This window comes from Hemiscyllium ocellatum, chromosome 26 (genome assembly GCF_020745735.1).
Source record: "Hemiscyllium ocellatum isolate sHemOce1 chromosome 26, sHemOce1.pat.X.cur, whole genome shotgun sequence".
Taxonomy (NCBI): domain Eukaryota; kingdom Metazoa; phylum Chordata; class Chondrichthyes; order Orectolobiformes; family Hemiscylliidae; genus Hemiscyllium; species Hemiscyllium ocellatum.
The window spans coordinates 46,623,719-46,642,505 of record NC_083426.1 but is presented as its reverse complement, the minus strand read 5'-3'; the positions used below and the strand labels follow the sequence as shown (position 1 = coordinate 46,642,505).

At 44.2% G+C, this 18,787-nt stretch overlaps 1 protein-coding gene across 1 annotated transcript in view; it reads left to right on the top strand.

Moving 5' to 3' along the window:
- The window catches only part of LOC132828125 (tubby-related protein 3-like), a 34,883-nt gene extending 20,894 nt beyond the window's left edge, over positions 1–13,989 (top strand). Inside the window, exons 5-7 of the mRNA XM_060845033.1 lie at positions 4,952–5,050; positions 12,207–12,378; positions 13,856–13,989. Coding sequence (XP_060701016.1) covers positions 4,952–5,050; positions 12,207–12,378; positions 13,856–13,989 — 405 coding nt within the window. The remainder of the gene's footprint in view (positions 1–4,951; positions 5,051–12,206; positions 12,379–13,855) is intronic.
- Positions 13,990–18,787: the final 4,798 nt, after the last annotated feature.

The window sequence follows — 18,787 nt, the reverse complement described above, 5'->3', positions numbered from 1 at the left end:
TAACATCTCTACTTCATTGAATATATTTACATTTCCCATTACCTCATTTCCACCATGTACCTGACTTAATTAACTCAACCTGTTCTGAAGTTTCTCAATTCTTTCAGGATGTGTACTTTTCAGTGTTGGAAGATGGATAGGTGTTTGGCTTGAAGACTGGATTCCTTGCTTCTGACCTTGAGCTTGCCTGGTCTGTAAACTGTCTCTCTGCTGGAGAACCTCTTAACTCTTGGATGTGCTGTGTTGTTCCTGCTAACCTTAGCAGCCAGTCCATTACCTGTTCTCCATGATCCTAATCTCTGAAGTTCCTTTGCAAGGAAATCTACCCCATTAACTCCAAAGTTGTCTAATTATGCCTCCTATGTAGTCTTTAATTTCGTTAATTTCCATCATAAAAGTAGTCGCTTTATAGAAACAAGAACATTATTTTTTGCAGTGACCTGAATTTGTGGACAATAATGATCCTAACTCAGAGGTGCCTTCAATAGAGTTGTCTGCGCCACATTTTCCTTTGTGTGAACAAATTCTTATCATCAACCAACTGATAAGTATATGTTAAATTATGTCGACTTGTTACTTAACTTGGACACTTTGACTCATCTTTGTGATTGTATTATGAGTGAAACAACCTCAGCCACATTACTTGCATGGCATGATCTTTCTTATTCAGACTGACGATACCTCTGAGGAGAATAAAGGAACGAAAACTTCTGCTTGAACTTGTGCCTTCTCAGGACCTAGTATCAGACTTGAATCTGTCATTACTATTTGTTCAACATGCTGCGCTGTGCCTCAGATGAAGGTTCAACAATGAGCTCAAGTGGATTGTGGCTTACTCATTGTTGGTTGTTGACTCTGCCCACAAAATTTGTTGGGCTTTTGCAGTGAAGATGGGAATGGAAAATATCTCCAATACTCCTGTACAGACCATAGATTTTCTTCCTGCCAACAGTATGAAACAATTCTGTTTTGCCTATGCAGGGAACCTAAATAGTCCTTCCTGGGTTCAACTGTGAGTCTAAGAAACCCACTAAACTCTTCAGCTTATTGCCCTGTGAGCAGTTGGATGACAAGTGTTTGTTCCTGGAGCTGTTAGTTCCTGATTTGTTTCTCTTCAACGAGAGTTTGGGTTTTCTTGATGTTTGTTGTATCTTGGGTCCGGTTGAACATCTGCCACATCTCAAGGATGTCAAGATCAAGACACAGATTCAGGCTCAAAAGTGGGAAATATAAATTCCATAAAACTCTGTCGCAGAGTTACTTGCAGCATACTTTCAAGGTGAAACTGATGATACCACCTGGACTATGTCGCGTTATTTCTATCGGCTTTAACTGTTGCTTCATCAGCCATGATATTCAATTTGATAAAACAGTGACATTTGCCTCTGAAACTAAAATTAATTAGATCCACAGTGACATAAGGCAATTCTGTCAAACTTGAGTCTGTTGGATTTCTTTGTTGTTGTTGCACAGCATGTACACTGATTCTTTGATGATTTGACATTAGAGGGTTTATGTGGATTGATCTGTGCTCTCTTTTAAAAAGGCTGTGCTTCTGATCTCAGGAATTGTCCATGATTCTTCTTTCCCTTTAGTTCCAGCACAGCATGAATAGCTTTCCTCAGAGTCCGACCTTCTTTAGCAACAATAAATTTGACAAAGGCTCACTGTAATAGCAATAGTTTTTCTGTCTGATTTCATAGCTCCAGATAATCAGTTTTACACTGATCTGGAGGGTTCATTGATGAAATTATCTACAGATTCCCTGGACATTACATTTTGCTCTTTCGAGAATTTATTTATTCTCAGATGGAAGTAATTGTGAAAAGCTTATTGAACTTCCTCAGAAGTATTTGTGAGTTATCAAACAAATGGGTTGCTTTGTCTTGGATATTGTCAAGCTTCTTGAGTGTTGTTGGAGCTGCACCCATCCAGGCAAATAGAGGGTATATCGTCAAACTCCTCACTTGTGTATTGTAGATAGACAGACTCTGGGGAGCCAGGAGGTGAGGTCCTTGCCACAGTATTTCTCACCTCTGACCTGCTCTTGTAACCATTGTATTTATATGGAGAGTCCAGTTGGGTTTCTGGTCAATGGTAACATCCCACCCAACCTAAGCAGGGTGTTAATAGTGGGGGGAGTCAGTAATGGTAATGCTATTGGATGTCAAGGGGTGGTGCTTAGATTGTGTGTTATTGGAGCTGGTCTTTGACTGACCTTTGTGTTGCATAAATGTTTCTTGTCACTTGACAGCCCCAAGTCAAAAAGTGTGGCACTGGAAAAGCACAGCAGATCAGGCAGCATCTGAGGAGGACAGTCAACGTTTCGGGCATAAACTCTTCATCAGGACATTCCACACTTTTCGATTCTGACTCTCCAACATCTGCAGTCCTCACTTTCTCCTACTTGTCAGCGCAAGCCTAGCTATTGTCCCGATCCTATTGCATTTGCACATGGTCTGCTTCAGTATCTGTGGAATCACAAATGGTGCTAAAGATTGTGTGGTCCTGAGTAAACATCCCCACATCCGACTTTAGGATGGAGGGCAGGTCATTGATGAAGCAGCTGAAGATAGTTGAGCAAAGGACATTATTCTGAGGAACTCCTGCAGAGATGTCCTGGAGCTGAGACATCTGACCTCCAACAACCTCAATCTTCTTCCTACATGCCAGTTACAAACCCAACCACCAAAAAGTTTGCCCCCTGATACCTGCTAATTCCAGTTTTACTGGGGCTTCTTGAAGTCACACCTGGTTGAATGCAGCCTGGATGTCAAGGGCTGTGATTCTCACCTCCCCTCTGGAATTCAGCTCTTTTGTCCATGTTTGAGCCAAGGCTGTAATGAGGTTAGGAGCTGAGAGACCCTGGCAGAACCCAAACTTGGTGTGACTTGAGCAGATTATAGCTGAGCAGGTACTGCTTGATAGCACTGTTGATGATATCTTCCGTCATTTTAATGATGATCAAGAGTAGACTGATAGGATAGTAATTGGCCAATATGGATTTGTCCTGTTCTTTATATACAGGACATACCTGGGTGATTATCCACATTGTGAGGTAGATGCCAGTGTTATAACTGTACTGGAACAGCTTGGTTAGGGGAGTGGCAAGTACTGAAGCCAAGTCTTCAATACTATTACTGGAATGTTGTCAGGGCCTATTGCCTTTGCAATATCCAGTGTCTCCAAACATTTTTTGGTATCAAGTGGAGTAAATTGACTTGGCTGAAAGCTAGCACATATGATGCTAGGGGATACAAAAGGAGGCACTTCTGTTGGACTCTTTGTTTTAACTGTTAAATGTCCCTCTTCTCACCTTAAATCTGTTTTGCAGTGTTTCCAGGCCTGTGACTTCTGCCTGAAGAATGTTTATGGTTATGGATTTCCCTAAGATGGTGGTACCTCAGGATGTCTGCTTGAAATGGTGGAAAGTTTACACACAGAGCTCCAATACATTCACTTCCTTGTCAAACCTTGAACAGGGAACGCTGCAATGGATGCTCACTGCCCAGTAGAATTCGTAACTGCCAGGTTTCAATACGTCTCTTTCTTGCTCAGCCCTGCTTCTTGCCAGTCGTGAAATAAAGGTTTTACCCAGCAATGCTGTTTCTGACAGGCTGGCCTTTCTATGAGTACTTCTTGACTGGTCGTTTGTTCAACTCTTGCAGCTGCTAACTGTGTGAGTTGTTTTAAAATGATCAAACCTAAAGCTGAAACTCAATTGGTCTTCTGGGTCCAATGTAACCTTGTGGTGCCTTGAAGCAATGATGTTCACTCTGAAATCTCGTATTTCAAGCAAGAAATGCCATCAATCCTCCTCTTCACATGACAGTAAAAGCCTAAATGGTTTACAGTGATAAAGGATCAACCTTTAATGTGGCTTAGCAAAAAGCAGCCTTTTTGCTTGAACAAGCTGTAGTTATTACATGGTAGCAATTGGATACAAGTTACATTAGACATTGTGACTGAGACTATGAGGAGGCATTTGGAGATTAGTCTGCAGTCCACGAGACCTGAAGGTGTTCTACCTTATCCTCACTCAAGCCAATATAATATTGTCAGATTGGATGGAGCTTAAAGCAGTCGTTAACATTAACCCTTTCAGAACCATTACCTTTTACAACAATGCCAACTATGAAGCTACCATCATTAAAAACCCAGCGAGTTCAGAGATGCAAAGGAAAGATTTCCTCACCCATTCAGTCTGTCCCACAAACTTTGAACTCATGACACAGATGCTGCCCAAGGCTGTGTCATTTCCTGGAAACAACAAGCTTATTTTAGAAACAGGTCACTACAGAGAATAAAAGCGTTTTATTCTTTATTCATTCACAGAATGTGGGCTTAACTGGCTGGGCCAGCATTTCTTACCCACCCCTCACCGCCCACATTGCTGCCGGTCTGTGGTCACATAGAGGTAAAGCCAAGAAAAGGACTGCAGGTTTCCTTCCTTCAAGTACATTTCTGAACCAAATCAGTTTTTGTTACAGCAAATAGCAATGTTTAGATGATTACTATTACACTAATGATTTTTGATTCCAAATTTTGATTGAATTCAATTTTCACCAGCTACCATAGTGGGATTCGAATCCATGTCACCAACATTAGCCGGCTCAATTGCTAGGTCAGTGAAAATTGCTCTCTGAGATCTAATAATGGCTGTCATGAAGTCTCTCTCAAGGTGATGCTTGTTTGAAGACATCGTGTGAATTGGGAATGCATCAATTCCATTGCTATTCACAGCTTCTAAAGGTGATGTGAGGCTCCACTTTGAATCTCTGTCCTCTGTGGTCACCTGATGATGCGGGGCAAGGTTTATGATCAGGATTAGTGACAGTGAGCTAGTTACCAATCACAGATAAACCTGGAACCTAGCTAAATATAACTGCCTTCTGATCAATATGTTGCTGTTATATCTTTGTGCAATTTAACACGGTTATGTTATTCACAGGAAACGAACGTCCTTGGATTCAAAGGTCCCAGGAAGATGACAGTGATTATTCCAGCAATGGATGAAGACCAGGAACGCATTCCCTTCCAACCACGCAATGTGAGTTTGATGAAAACATTGTTACCGTTGATCATTGTGACAATTGACCAAGCAACAGATTGTGTTATCTTTCAACCAGGCTTTGCTGTGAGATATCAGGAGCAAATATTGTGTGAATCTTGCTGCCAGTTGAACAAAACACATAACCCACTCTCTGGAGAAAGTTGTCCCCATCATTGTCCATCCCTGCTGAGGTATTGAACAAACCACTCCACTCTCATGGAGTAATGTAATAAAATCTACTCCCTCTGCTTGGGTAATGGGATAAACCACTCTACTTCCTGAAGTAATGTGATAAACCACACCCATTCCTGAAGTATGGGATAAACTAGTCCTCCTCCTGAAATAATGGAATAAACCATTATCCCACCGAGAGTGATAGAGTATACCTTTACCCCTTCATGATCTCTGCCTACTCTCACCACCACCCACCCACCCTGAGTAATGGGGTCAACTATTGCCCCTTCTTGCACTAATGGAATAATTCATTTGCCCTCCTGGAATAAAACAAAAATAGAAACTGCTGGAGAGACTCAACAACTCCGGCAGCATCTGTGGAGAGAAACCAGAGTTAATATTTTCACTTTTCTTCAGCCCTTACTTCCCTCCAGAAATAATAGGATAAACCACTCCCCCTCCGGAAGTAATGGGATAAACCACTCCCCCTCTGGAAGTAATGGGATAAACCACTCCCTTCTGGAATAATGGGTAAATCACTTCCTCCTCCTGCAGCCCAACCCCATTTCTAGTCAATGACCCAGATTCTCTGAATTGTAGATATTTTCTTGGGGTTATATTTTGTGTCAATCTAAATTAAAGCTTTACAATAAGTCAAAATTTTTCATGGCCGAATCTGCCCCTGAAACTCAAACACATTTGTCAACAGATTCTGTTGGTCACCTTCTCAAAGAACTCAAAAAGTTTGTGAGGCATGACCTACCCTTCACAAAGGCACTGAGCTGATGGTTAGAACATAGAATGTTACAGCACAGTGCAGGACTTTCAGCCCTCAATGTAGTGCTGACCTGTGATCTGAAGCCCATCTAATCTACACTATTCCATTCTCATCCATATGTTCATCCAATGACGATTTAAATGCTCTTAAAGTTGGTGGGTCAACTACTGTTGCAGGCAGTGCGTTCCATGCCCTGACTACTCTCTGAGTAAAGAAACTACCTCTGACCTATATCTGAGTAAAAAGTGAGGTCTGCAGATGCTTGAGATCAGAGCTGAAAATGTGTTGCTGGTTAAAGCGCAGCAGGTCAGGCAGCATCCAAGGAACAGGAAATTCGACGTTTCGGGCAAAAGCCCTTCATCAGGAATGAGGAAAGTGTGTCCAGCAGGCTAAGATATCTTAGCCTGCCGGACACACTTTCCTCATTCCTGATGAAGGGCTTTTGCCCGAAACATCGAATTTCCTGTTCCTTGGATGCTGCCTGACCTCCTGACCTATATCTGTCCAATATCTATCATCCCTCAATTTAAAACCATGTCTCCTCTTGCTAGCCCTCACCATCCAAGCAAAAGACTATCACTGTCCACCCTATCTAACCCTCTGATCATCTTATATGTCTCAATTAAGTCACCTCTCAACCTTCTCTCCATTGAAAACAGCCTCAAATCCCTCAGCCTTTCCTCATAAGATCTGCCCTCAATACCAGGCAACATCCTGGCAAATTTCCTCTGAACCCTTTCCAAAGCTTCCACATCCTTCCGATAATGCGGTAACCAGAACTGTATCCAATGCTCCAAGTGCGGCCGCACCAGAGTTTTGTACAGCTACAGCATGATCTCATGGCTCCAAAACTCAATCCCTCCACTAATAAAAGCTAACACATCATATGCCTTCTTAACAACCCTATCAACCTGGGTGGCAACTTTCAGGGATCTATGTAGATGGACACCGAGATCTCTCTACTCATCTACACTACCAAGAATCTTACCATTAGCCCAGTACTCTGCATTCCTGTTACTCCTTCCAAAGTGAATCACCTCACACTTTTTCACATTCAACTCCATTTGCCACCTCTCAGCTCTGCTCTGCAGCTTACCTATGTCCCTCTGTAACCTGCAACATCTTTCTTCATTATCCACAACTCTACCAACCTTAGTATCATCCGCAAATTTACTAAACCATCCATCTAAACCCTCATCCAGGTCATTTATAAAAATGACAAACAGCAGTGGACCGAAAAGAGATCCTTGCGGTACACCACAAGTAACTGATCTCCAGGATGAATATTTCCCATCAACCACCAACCACCAACCTCCATCTTCTTTCAGCTAGCCAATTTCTGATCCAAACTGCTAAATCACCCTCTATCCCATTCCTCCATATTTTGTGCAATAGCCTACTGTGAGAAACCTTATCAAACACCTTACTGAAATCCATGTACACCATGTCAACTGCTTTACCCTCATCCAGCTATTTGGTCACCTTCTCAAAGAACTCAAAAAGGTTTGTGAGGCACGACCTACCCGTCGCAAAATCGTGTTGACTATCCTTAATCAACTTATTCCTTTCTAGATGATTACAAATCCTATCTCTTATAATCCTTTCCAACACTTTACCCACAACCGAAGTAAGGCTCACTGGTCTATAATTACCAGGATTGTCTCTACTCCTCTTCTTGAACAGAGGGACAATATTTGCTATCTTCCAGCCTTCTGGCACTATTCCTGTAGACAATGACGACATAAAGATCAAGGCCAAAGGCTTGGCAATCTCCTCCCTAGCTTCCCAGACAATTCTAGGATAACTCCCATCTGGCCCAGGAGGCCACACTTTCCAGAATTGCTAACACCTCCTCCTTGTGAACCTCATTCCCGTCTAGTCTAGTAGCCTGTATCTCAATATTCTCCTTGACAACATTGTCTTTTTCCAGCGTGAACACTGATGAAAAATATTTATTTAGTGTTTCCTCTATCTCCTCTGACTCCATGCACAACTTCCCATTATTATCCTTGATTGGCCTTAATCTTGGTCTAGTCAATTTTTTATTCCTGATGTACCTATAGGAAGTCTTAGGGATTTCCTTGATCCTGTCAGGCAACGACTTCTCATGTCTGCTCCTGGCTCTTCTTAGCTCTCTCTTTAGGTCTTTCCTGGCTAACTTGTAACTCTCAAGTTCCCTAACTGAGCCATCACATCAGAAGGAGCCTTCTTCTTCCTCTTGACAAGAGATTCAACTTCCTTTGTAAACCACGGCTCCCGCGCTCTACAGCTTCCTCCCTGCCTGACAGGAACAGACGTATGAAGGATCCGTATGAATACGCTCCACATTTCAATTGTGCCCATCCCATGCAGCTTCCTTTCTTGTCCTATGAATCCTACATCTTGCCTAATCGCATCATAATTGCCTTTCCCCCATCTATAACTCTTGCCCTGCAGCATATACCTATCCCTTTCCATCACTAAAGTAAACATAAGTGAATTGTGGTCACTATCACCAAAGTGCTCACCTATCTCCAAATCTAACACCTGGCCGGGTTCATTACCCAGTTCCAAATCTAATGTGGCCTTGCCCCTTGTTGGCCTGTCTACATGCCTCCTGCACACATCAGGCAAAACTGACCCATCTAAAGTACTTGAACTATGGTAATCCCGATTTGGAGATGCCAGTGTTGGACTGGGGTGTACAAAGTTAAAAATCACACACCAGGTTATAGTCCAACAGGTTTAATTGGAAGCACACTAGCTTTCAGAGCGATGCTATCATCTGATGAAGGAGCGTCACTCCGAAAGCTAGCGTGCTTCCAATTGGGCGGCCCGGTGGCATAGTGGTTAGCACTCCTGCCTCACAGTACCAGAGACCTGGGTTCAATTCCCGACTCAGGCAACTGACTGTGTGGAGTTTGCACATTCTCCCCATGTCTGCATGGGTTTCCTCTGGGTGCTCCAGTTTTCTCTCACAGTCCAAAGATGTGCAGATCAGGTGAATTGCCCATAGTGTTAGGTAAGGGGTAAATGTAGGGGTATGGGTGGTTGGTGGCTCGGTGTGGACTTGTTGGGCCGAAGGGCCTGTTTCCACAATGTAAGTAATCTAATCTAATCTAAACCTGGTGTTGTGTGATTTTTAACTTTATTGTATTCCCAGTCAGTATTTGGAAAGTTAAAGTCCCCATAAAAACTACCCTGACACACTCGCTCCTGTCTAGAATCATCTTTGGTATCCTTTCCTCTACATCTCTGGAACTATTCAGAGGCCAATGGAAAACTCCCAACAGGGTGACCTCTTCTTTCCTGTTTCTAACCTCAGCCCATACTACCTCAGTAGATAAATCCTCAAACATCCTTTATGCCAGGGTAATGCTGTCCTTGACTAACAATGCAACACCTCACCACCACCCCCCATATCGCCCCCCCCCCACCCCCATTTTCTCTGTTCTTACTGAAACATTTAAATCCTGGAACCTACAAAAACCATTTCTGTCCCTGCTCTACCTATGTCTCTGAAATAGCCACAATATCGAAACCCCAGGTACCAATCCATGCTGCAAGTTCCCCCACCTTATTCCGGATGCTCCTGGTGTTGAAGTGGACATACTTCAAAACAACTTCTTCCTTGCCAGTGCCTTCCTGCGAGCTTGAAACCTTATTTCCGATCTCACTACACTCAAACTCATGTATATTGGGATTACAATTGAGGTTCCATCCCCCAGCTGCTTTAGTTTAAACCCACCCAAAGAGCATTAGCAAACTCCCCCCAGGATATTGGAACTCCTCTGGTTCAGGTGAAGCCCATCCTGTTTGTAGAGGTCCCATCTTCCCCAGAAAGAGACCCAATTATCCAGGCATCCAAAACCCTCCCTCCTGCACCATCCCTGTCGCCACGTGTTCAGCTCCTCTCTCTCCCTATTCCTCACCTCACTAGCACGTGTCACGGATAACAAACCAGAGACAACTCTGTCTGTTCTAGTTCTAAGCTCCATCCTAGCTCCCTGAATTTCTGCCTTAGATTCTTCCTACCTATGTCATTAGTACTTCTGTGGACCACGACTTGGGGCTGCTCCCCTCCCCCTCAAGGATCCCGAAAATACAATTTGAGACATCACGAACCCTGGCTCCTGGGAGGCAACACACCAACCCGTGTGTCTGTCTCATTCCCACAGAACCTCCTATCTGTCCCCCTAACTATGGAGTCCCCAATCACTAAAGCTCTGCTCCACTCCCCCCTTCCCTTCAGAACAACAGGGACAGAGTCTGCGCCAGAGACCTGTACCCCAGGCTTACCCCTGATAAGTCGTACCCCCAACAGTATCCAAAACGGTTTACTTGTTATTGAAGGGAACGGCCACAGGGGATCCCTGCACTGTTTGCTGGTTCCCTTTCTGTCCTCTGACTGTAGCCCATCTGCCTTTTTCTTGTACCTGAGGTGTGACTACCTTCCTGGAACTCCTCTCGATAATCCCTTCTGCCTCCTGAATGATCCAAAGTTCAACCAGCTCCAGCTCCAGTTCCCTAACATGGTTTTTGAGGAGCTGGAGTTGGGTGCACTTCACAAAAAGATGCAGTCAGCAGGGACACTAGAGATGACCCTTACCTCCCACATACTGCAGGAGGAACATTCAACTGCCCTAACCTCCATTCCCATTGTTCTAAATTCCCAAGACTACTGAGAAACTAAAACAAACTAGTCACCTTACCAATCCAGTGCACAGAACCTTTTATTTTGATTAGAGGAGGAGGATGGATGGGAGACACTACCCGTGTAGTGTTTCGGGTAATGCAACCGTCCATATATAAAGCCTCACTTACCCAGCAGTCACATGTCCACTCCTGCACAGCATGTGCTCTGCCTATACACGAGGTACGTTTTTAATATATTTTGCATTTACCTTCCTGTCCGGTCTCTGGTCCTCACTGTCGCTCCTCCCACTCCAACTGCTGCTAAGCTAATCCAGTTATGGTTAAGGGCTATGAGACTCTCTGACATTTTGAGTGATATCGGCCGTGTACATATGGAGCAAGGTTTAAATTTGTTATTGAGATGAGCTCTTTGCTAGTTGGACCAGAATTTATTGCCCATTTTTAATTGTCCTTGCCAAGATGGTGGAGAGCTGCCTTCGTGAACCACAGCAATCGATTTGATGTGGAGGCACCCACAACACTGTTAGACTCCAGGATTCTGGCCCAGTGACACTTAAGTTGTGGTGATATATTTCCAAGTCAGGATGGTTGAGTGGCTTGGAGAGTAACTTGTAACTGAAGGTATTCCCTTGTATCTGCTGCCCTTGCAATTTCTTAGACAGTGCACCTTATGGATGGCGCCACTGAGCAGTGGTGGAGGGAGTGGAAGCTTGTGGATGTGGTACCAATCAAGCGGGCTGCTTTGTCCTGGATGGTGTCAAGCTTCTTGAGTGTCATTGGAGCTACACCCATTCAGACAAGTGTGGAGTATTCCGCCACACTCCTGACGTGTGCCTTGTAGATGTTGGGCAGGCTTTGGGGAATCAAGTGGTGAGCTATTTACTGTAAGATTCCTAATCTGTGATCTACTCTTATATGATGAGTCCAGTTGAGATTCTGATCAATGGTAACCCTAGGATGTTGAGTTTCAGTAATGGCAACACAGTGAATGTCAAGGGACAATGAAACAACTAAAGACGGGTTGGGAATAAGACAGTTCCCTGAGGAACCCCTGCAGAGATACCCTGGAACTGAGATGACCGACCTGCAGCAATCACAACCATTTTAGTTGGTGCTGGCTAAGCTCAAACCAACAAGGAGTTTTTCTCTTGTTTCCGTTGACTCTAGTTTTACTCCACACCCAGTTAAACACAGCCTTGATGTCAATGGCAGTGACTCTCATCTTCCCTTCAGAGTTTGACTGCTTTATCCATGTTTGGACCAAGGTTGTAATGAGCTCAGGTGTTAAGTGGCTCAAACCCAAATTAGTAAGCAGGTATTCTTTTGGGAATGATTTTCAAATAGCATTGTCAATGACTCCTTCCATCATTTTGATGATGAATGAGGGTAGACCGATAGAGCTATAATTGGCCAAGTTGGATTTGGTGCACAGGACATTTCTCGGCAATTTTCCATACTGTCGGGTAGATGCCAGTGTTAGGGCTGCACTGGAACAACTCAGTTACGGATGCAGCAAGGTCTGGAGCTCATGTATTAAGCAATGGGGAAATGTGATCAACCCTTTAGGACAAAGACAGTCTGCTCTCAAGATACCAACGTAAAAACATGGAGAACTTAATTGAGCTGCACAATAAGGCCCCAGTGTGGAATAATGACACTCAGTCGTACGTGTTGAACTTCCATGGGAGAGTGACGCATGCTTCAGTGAAGAATTTCCAAATAGTCCATGAGAATGCTGGTAAGTTATACTTGCAATCTGTCGTGTTTACACTGAGTGCCGAACACTTTAAGTATTTTTATTGTGTGAATGTGGCGGCTGTTCTTCTCACGTTTTAGAATTTTGGCCCATTCTAATTTAATTTCTCTCCTTCCACTGTCTTCATCACCCACAGTGAGGTGTCCAGAATTGCTCTCAGACCTCAAATGCAATGCTCAGATATTGACCCAGAGTCAGACAAGTCTTCTCTTTCTTCTCTCTCTTTGGGAAATATCTGGCTTTCCAATTGACGTCTCTACTATAAAAACACGACTTGCTGGAGAACTCAGTAGTTCCTGTAGCATCGGTGGAGAAAGAAGCAGAGTTAAAGTTTTGAGTCTGACATATCTCGAGCTCAGAAACGTTCACTGTTTCTCCTCCCACAAGCTGTCAGACCCACTGAGTTTCTCCAGCAGTGTCTTCGTTTGCTTCAGATCTCCAGAATCCACACAGTACATTATGGGCAATCTGATTATGTGACAATATCAGACTCAACAACTCCACACCCACACACCCCCAGCTAGTCCTCCACTAGACCCTGACACTGGGACTCAGCCTCTGTTTGTACCAGCTCAGCTTCCAGCTGGTAGAAGGAGGGTGGTGACAGTTGCTTGGCTGGTCTGAGCTGGAATGGGTGTTGGAACCAAACAATTGCACTCAGATGGAGAGGGGAAGGTGGTTAACACCTGATTTCCACTGAACCATTGGCAGCACATCACTCCAGGGAAACACATCATCAGGCTCCTCCCCCACGGTCGGACAGTTGACTGCCGCTCACAGTCAGGCCTCACATCTAAACAATAGCCACATCAACAAGACAGCCAATGTTTAGTTTGGAGTACAAAATGCCAGGCCACTCAATTAAAGGCATGGGCGGCATGGTGGCACAGTGGTTAGCACTGGGCGGCATGGTGGCACAGTGGTAAGCACTGCTGCCTCACAGCGCCTGAGACCCGGGTTCAATTCCCGACTCAGGCGACTGACTGTGTGGAGTTTGCACGTTCTCCCCGTGTCTGCGTGGGTTTCCTCCGGGTGCTCCGGTTTCCTCCCACAGTCCAAAGATGTGTGGGTCAGGTGAATTGGCCATGCTAAATTGCCCGTTGTGTTAGGTAAGGGGTAAATGTAGGGGTATGGGTGGGTTGCGCTTCGGCGGGTCGGTACGGACTTGTTGGGCCGAAGGGCCTGTTTCCACACTGTAAGTAATCTAACCAAAAAAAAACATCTGTAATGACTTTTCCCAGGTCTTCCTGGAGGAATATTTGTGACATCCAGGAGATAGTGCTGGGATCTTGGGGACAATCCGGGAAGCTTAGCAACTGGAGGCTGGGGAAGGGAACAGAGAATGATTATGTCTTGAGTACTGACACACGAAGCCAACTGTAGAACTGTTCCTTTAGGGTTTGAATGATTAACCAACAATGTGCAGCCAGTTCTCAGCTGTGCGTTTGCTCCCTCACAGTTGACTACATTGTGATGCAGTTCGGGCGTGTGGCAGATGATGCATTTACCATGGATTACAGCTACCCGATGTGCGCTGTCCAGGCATTCGCTATTGCCCTCTCCAGCTTTGATGGGAAACTAGCGTGTGAATGATTGGTGTGGCTGACCACAAGTCCCCCAAACCCCTCCCTCCCTCCCCACAGCATCATGTTTACTGAAGTGCGCTTTACTTAAGACTAGTCGTAGAATAAAGAGGCAATATAGGTGGCAAACACGTCTGCATCATCTTCTCAGGGTAAACCAGGGCAATTGGAAAGGGTGCAAAAAAACACCGAATTACTAGTTTCTGTAATCAAACTAGAAAGCAAATGTCCAAAATGGATGAAAAATGCTTTCAAAATGAAGAAGCCACTTTCTAGGGGTTTTTATTTGTAGTTTGTTTCTTGGCTGGTGTTGGAGGTGATGTTTTTAGTCATTTTTTTAATGCCTACTCCCAACTTTCCTCTCAGTTCAGTAGCAGAATGAAATAGGAATAGTTATCAATGTTGAGGCTTTGTGCAGTGGAAACCATTTCCTGATTAATTAAAGTAGGAATATGATCAGGAAGGAGTGTCCAACTCTGTTATGTGCTCTCTGACTGAGCTGTCCATTGTAAAGAGGCCATTCACATGCTATTAAAAATAGCACACCGCTCTATTGTGCAGAAGTGCATCAGTAAGTGCACCGCCCACTACTCCGGCCGCATGTTCTGGTGCGGTTGGTGGGTCCTTCAGAACTGAAGACACCACATTACAGACCACCTCTCAGGCTCTGTATCCTCCCATCAGCGAGATTGGAACAAATCCCGGGACAGGGAGAATCAAAACCACAGGCTTCACAAAGCAAGACATTGATTTAACATCAGTGCTCCCTCCAGGCAGAAACCGAGGGAGCAATCTGATTAGAAAAGGCACCACTTTCACAGTGAGGGGCCCACAGACAGAGCAAATTCTCAAGTAAAAGTCATTAAAGTGGTAGCAATTATCATGGAAAATGGCAGATAGTGGAAAATCTGAGATAACTGCTGAAAATACTGGGGAAAAAATACCAGTCTATATCTGAGGAAACAATAAGTTGTAATGATTGGATGTATATCAGTATAACTGGTTGGATTGTGCCAGAAAAGAGGAGCTGAAAATATGTTGCTGGAAAAGCGCAGCAGGTCAGGCAGCATCCAAGGAACAGGAGATTCGACGTTTCGGGCATAAGCCCTTCTTCAGGAATCTTATGCCCGAACCGTCGAATCTCCTGTTCCTTGGATGCTGCCTGACCTGCTGCGCTTTTCCAGCAACATATTTTCAGCTCTGATCTCCAGCATCTGCAGACCTCACTTTCTCCCAGAAAAGAGGACCATGATACACATCTACAGCTCTGGAAGGTGGGATTTAACGCTTCCTTTTTCATTGAGATGACCAGAGGAACCCCAGTCCCATATACAACCTAAGTGCTGATCATTGATATTTTCTACTTTGTGTATTGTTAGTTAAACACCAGAGGGTGCCCTCACACATGATAGCACCCCAGGATTTCCTTGTGTGAATGGATACATTTCAGCACATGAAATAAAAGCACCAAATTATTACCACACCGACTGTTGAGTGTTTATTCTTAGCATCACCATATTCTTTAAGTCCAGTGAGATTATTTTCGGTAGCTGCAGAGATGGACACAGTTGCCGGGGTTTATAATAGCGCCTGAAGAACTGCGCAGGGATCCAAGTCTGAGTGGCAGCTGGAAGGAGCAAGTACATGAGAGTCTCTGGACCGACAGATAACCTACTCTGACATTTACTGATATCCTCTGATCAGCAAAAATTTCAGTGCTGCTCCAAAATCAGTGAACTCCACGCCTGAACTTCCAACCCTTCTCGTGCTCATGAACATAAAACAGCAACTTGGACCTCTGCAGGTAATTTGTTCCCCTTTCTACTTTTTCTCTATCTCAGTTTTGAATTTGTCTCTTTATTCTATTAAGTTTCTTCTCTCTTTGTTCCTTTGATGTTATATCTTATGCATTCTTCCAGCTCAATGCACCGTCTGTTCAAAAAGACGTTCAGACCCTCCAAATTGTACAGCTCTCATTTATTTAATCCTTTGTGACTTGAACTGGCAAGGCCAGCATTTGCTTTCCTTTAATTGCCCTCGAACTCAGTGGCTGGCAGGACCATTTCAGAGAATAGCTAAGAGTAAACCACAATACTGTGGGCCTGGAGTCACATATAGGTCAGGACAGGACAACAGATTCAAAAGCAGAAATCATTGGAACAGCTCAGCATTTCTAGCAACATCTGTGGAGAGAGGTCAGAGTTAACATTTCACGTTTGAGTGACTCCTCCTCAGAACCTCTTCCTCACATCACTCAATCCGAAACGTTAACTCTGATCTCTCTCCCCAGCTGTTGCCAGAAATGCAGAGCTTTTCCAGCAATTTCTGTTTTTGTTTCTGATTTACAGCTTCCGCAGTTCTTTTAGCTTTTTAATTCAGGACAGCTGAATCTTTCCCGAAAGAGCATTAATGATCCAGATGGGATTTTCCAAAAGCTGATGTTTTAATGATGTGGAGTTGCCAGTGTTGGACTGGGATGGACAAGGTCAGAGGTCACACAACACCAGATTACTGTCCAACAGGTTTAGTTAAAATCACAAGCTTTCGAGTGTAGTCCCTTCATCAAGTGATTGTGATTTCAAATAAACCTGTTGGACTATAATCTGGTGTCGTGTGATTTCTGACTTTGATATTTTCATGGTTGCCATCACTAAGACTAACCTCTAACTCTACACTTTGTTAATTGGATTAGCCCACGTCTCTGAATTACTAGCCCAGTGATATTACCACTGCACCGCTATCCCACAAGCTCTTTAAAAACCAACATGACTCTTTCCATCTTTGATCGCACCCTGTGAGTTTATCCTTGGCTATGAAGTGCAAAACCAAAACTGACTTAATTGTAGGGTTATCCTCAGCCATATGCATGCATGCCTCACATATCAGCTTATTAAATGTGTGCTAAACTGGAGAGGGGAAAGCTTCCAAACAGAGCTCACTCTCCAGTTCCTTACTTTGTAAACAGGGAGCTGGGAACAATGGTTCACTCCAGGTTATTACCAACCCAGTTCAATTTGTATGATTGATGTGCAAGAAGTCATTTTGAACTCTATGATGGATTCCTCAGTGGGAAAGCTGAATGTCAGTGAAGCTAAGTAGTTACAGTGGTCATCAGTGCACATAAATTATTCTCTTTACAATGGGTAAAGCTCTTTTGCTGCCAGTCGATATAAGGTGGCAATTTGTTGATCAACACGGTATGTGCTGCAATACTCAAACTGTTTCAGCAGATGGCGCTCCATTCACCTGTCTCAGGTGTTAACAGTGACACCAAACCTGAAAGGCAGGTGGAAGGATCTCGATAAGACAACTCAAGACTTCCTTTTGCTTAGCGTTCTAGTTTCACTCTTTCGTACCGTACCTGGGACAATGACCACATTATCGTAGACCAGTTACTGCAAAGAAAGAGACCATTCAGCCCGTCACATCCATCCCAATGACCAACTTCCTTTTCCTGTAATGTTGCAATTTGCTTTCTTTTCTCTTCAGATGCTTGTTTTTGAAAATCACAGCTGAACCTGCCGCCACCACACTGTCTGCAAATTCCAGATGCTAACCCTTCTCGGTGCAAAAAAAGCTTTTCCTCGTTTTGCTGTCAGCGATGTTCACCCAGTTGTAGTATTTATGTACAAGCACCTAGAGTAAGGAAACACATTGTTCAGTTCAATGATCTGCACTGGCAATATTATCATCATGAACCTCCTCCTCCCACCCCAATCACCTCTCCCACTCAGACCATGCTAACCAAGAGCAAACCCCACCCTCCCCTCTCAATATTCCACTCCCTTCTCCCCTGCACATGTACCAGGTTTCCCTTTAAATGCGTGGACTTGATTCACACCCTCCCCACTCTCAAGAAGAGAAATTCCTTCTAAATTCTTTGCATGAATTGCTGATTCGAGTCAGCACTTGTCCAAGGGTTCTGCTTTGTTTGAATACAGGCTGTCGGAAATTGCAGGAATGCGAACTGGGCAACGAAAGTGTGGGTTTTATTTTCAGATTGAAATGCATTTTCTGACGTGGAGTCATTGTTAATCACCAAGTGCACATTCCAGGCTCTTACAGAGTGCAATATTATTGGAAATTTCACTGTCACTCTGACTTCTCAATCTGTCTCTTAACGACCAGCACCTTCCTGATCTGAGCTGAGTTGTGTGCGAAGTGCAGTGAAGTAATCTGCCTTGGTTGACTGAGTGAGACCCCAGAGGCTACCTATTGGAGTGTGTCTTTTCTTTCGCAGGGAACTTGAAATCACGCTAAGTTTGTATGGTTTGTACAACAAGAAATAACTTGCATTTCTATAGCCCCTTAAGTTGGCCGAGCCATTTTACAGCTAAAGATGGCAGTCATTGTTTCAACATAAAAAAATGCAGCAACCAATCTGGGCACAGTAAGCTTTCATACATGACAACACAGGGTGGCACGGTGGCTCAGCGGTTAGCACTGCTGCCTCATAGCACCAGGGACTCAGGTTTGATTTCTACCTCAGGCAACTGCCTGTATGGAGTTTGCACATTCTCCCCGTGTCTGCGTGGGTTTCCTCCGGGTGCTCCGGTTTCCTCCCACAATCCAAAGATGTGCAGGTGAGGTGAATTGGCCACGCTAAATTGCCCGTAGTGTTAGGTGCATTAGTCACAGGGAAATGGGTCTGAGTGGGCTACTCTTCGGAGGGTCGGTGTGGACTGGTTGGGCCGAAGGGCCTGTTTCCACACTGTAGGGAATCTAATCTAATCTAATTAATTAGAGCATCTGTCTCTTAATGCAGTTCACTACCACCATCCCTCATGGGCAACTAGCTTTGCTGGGCC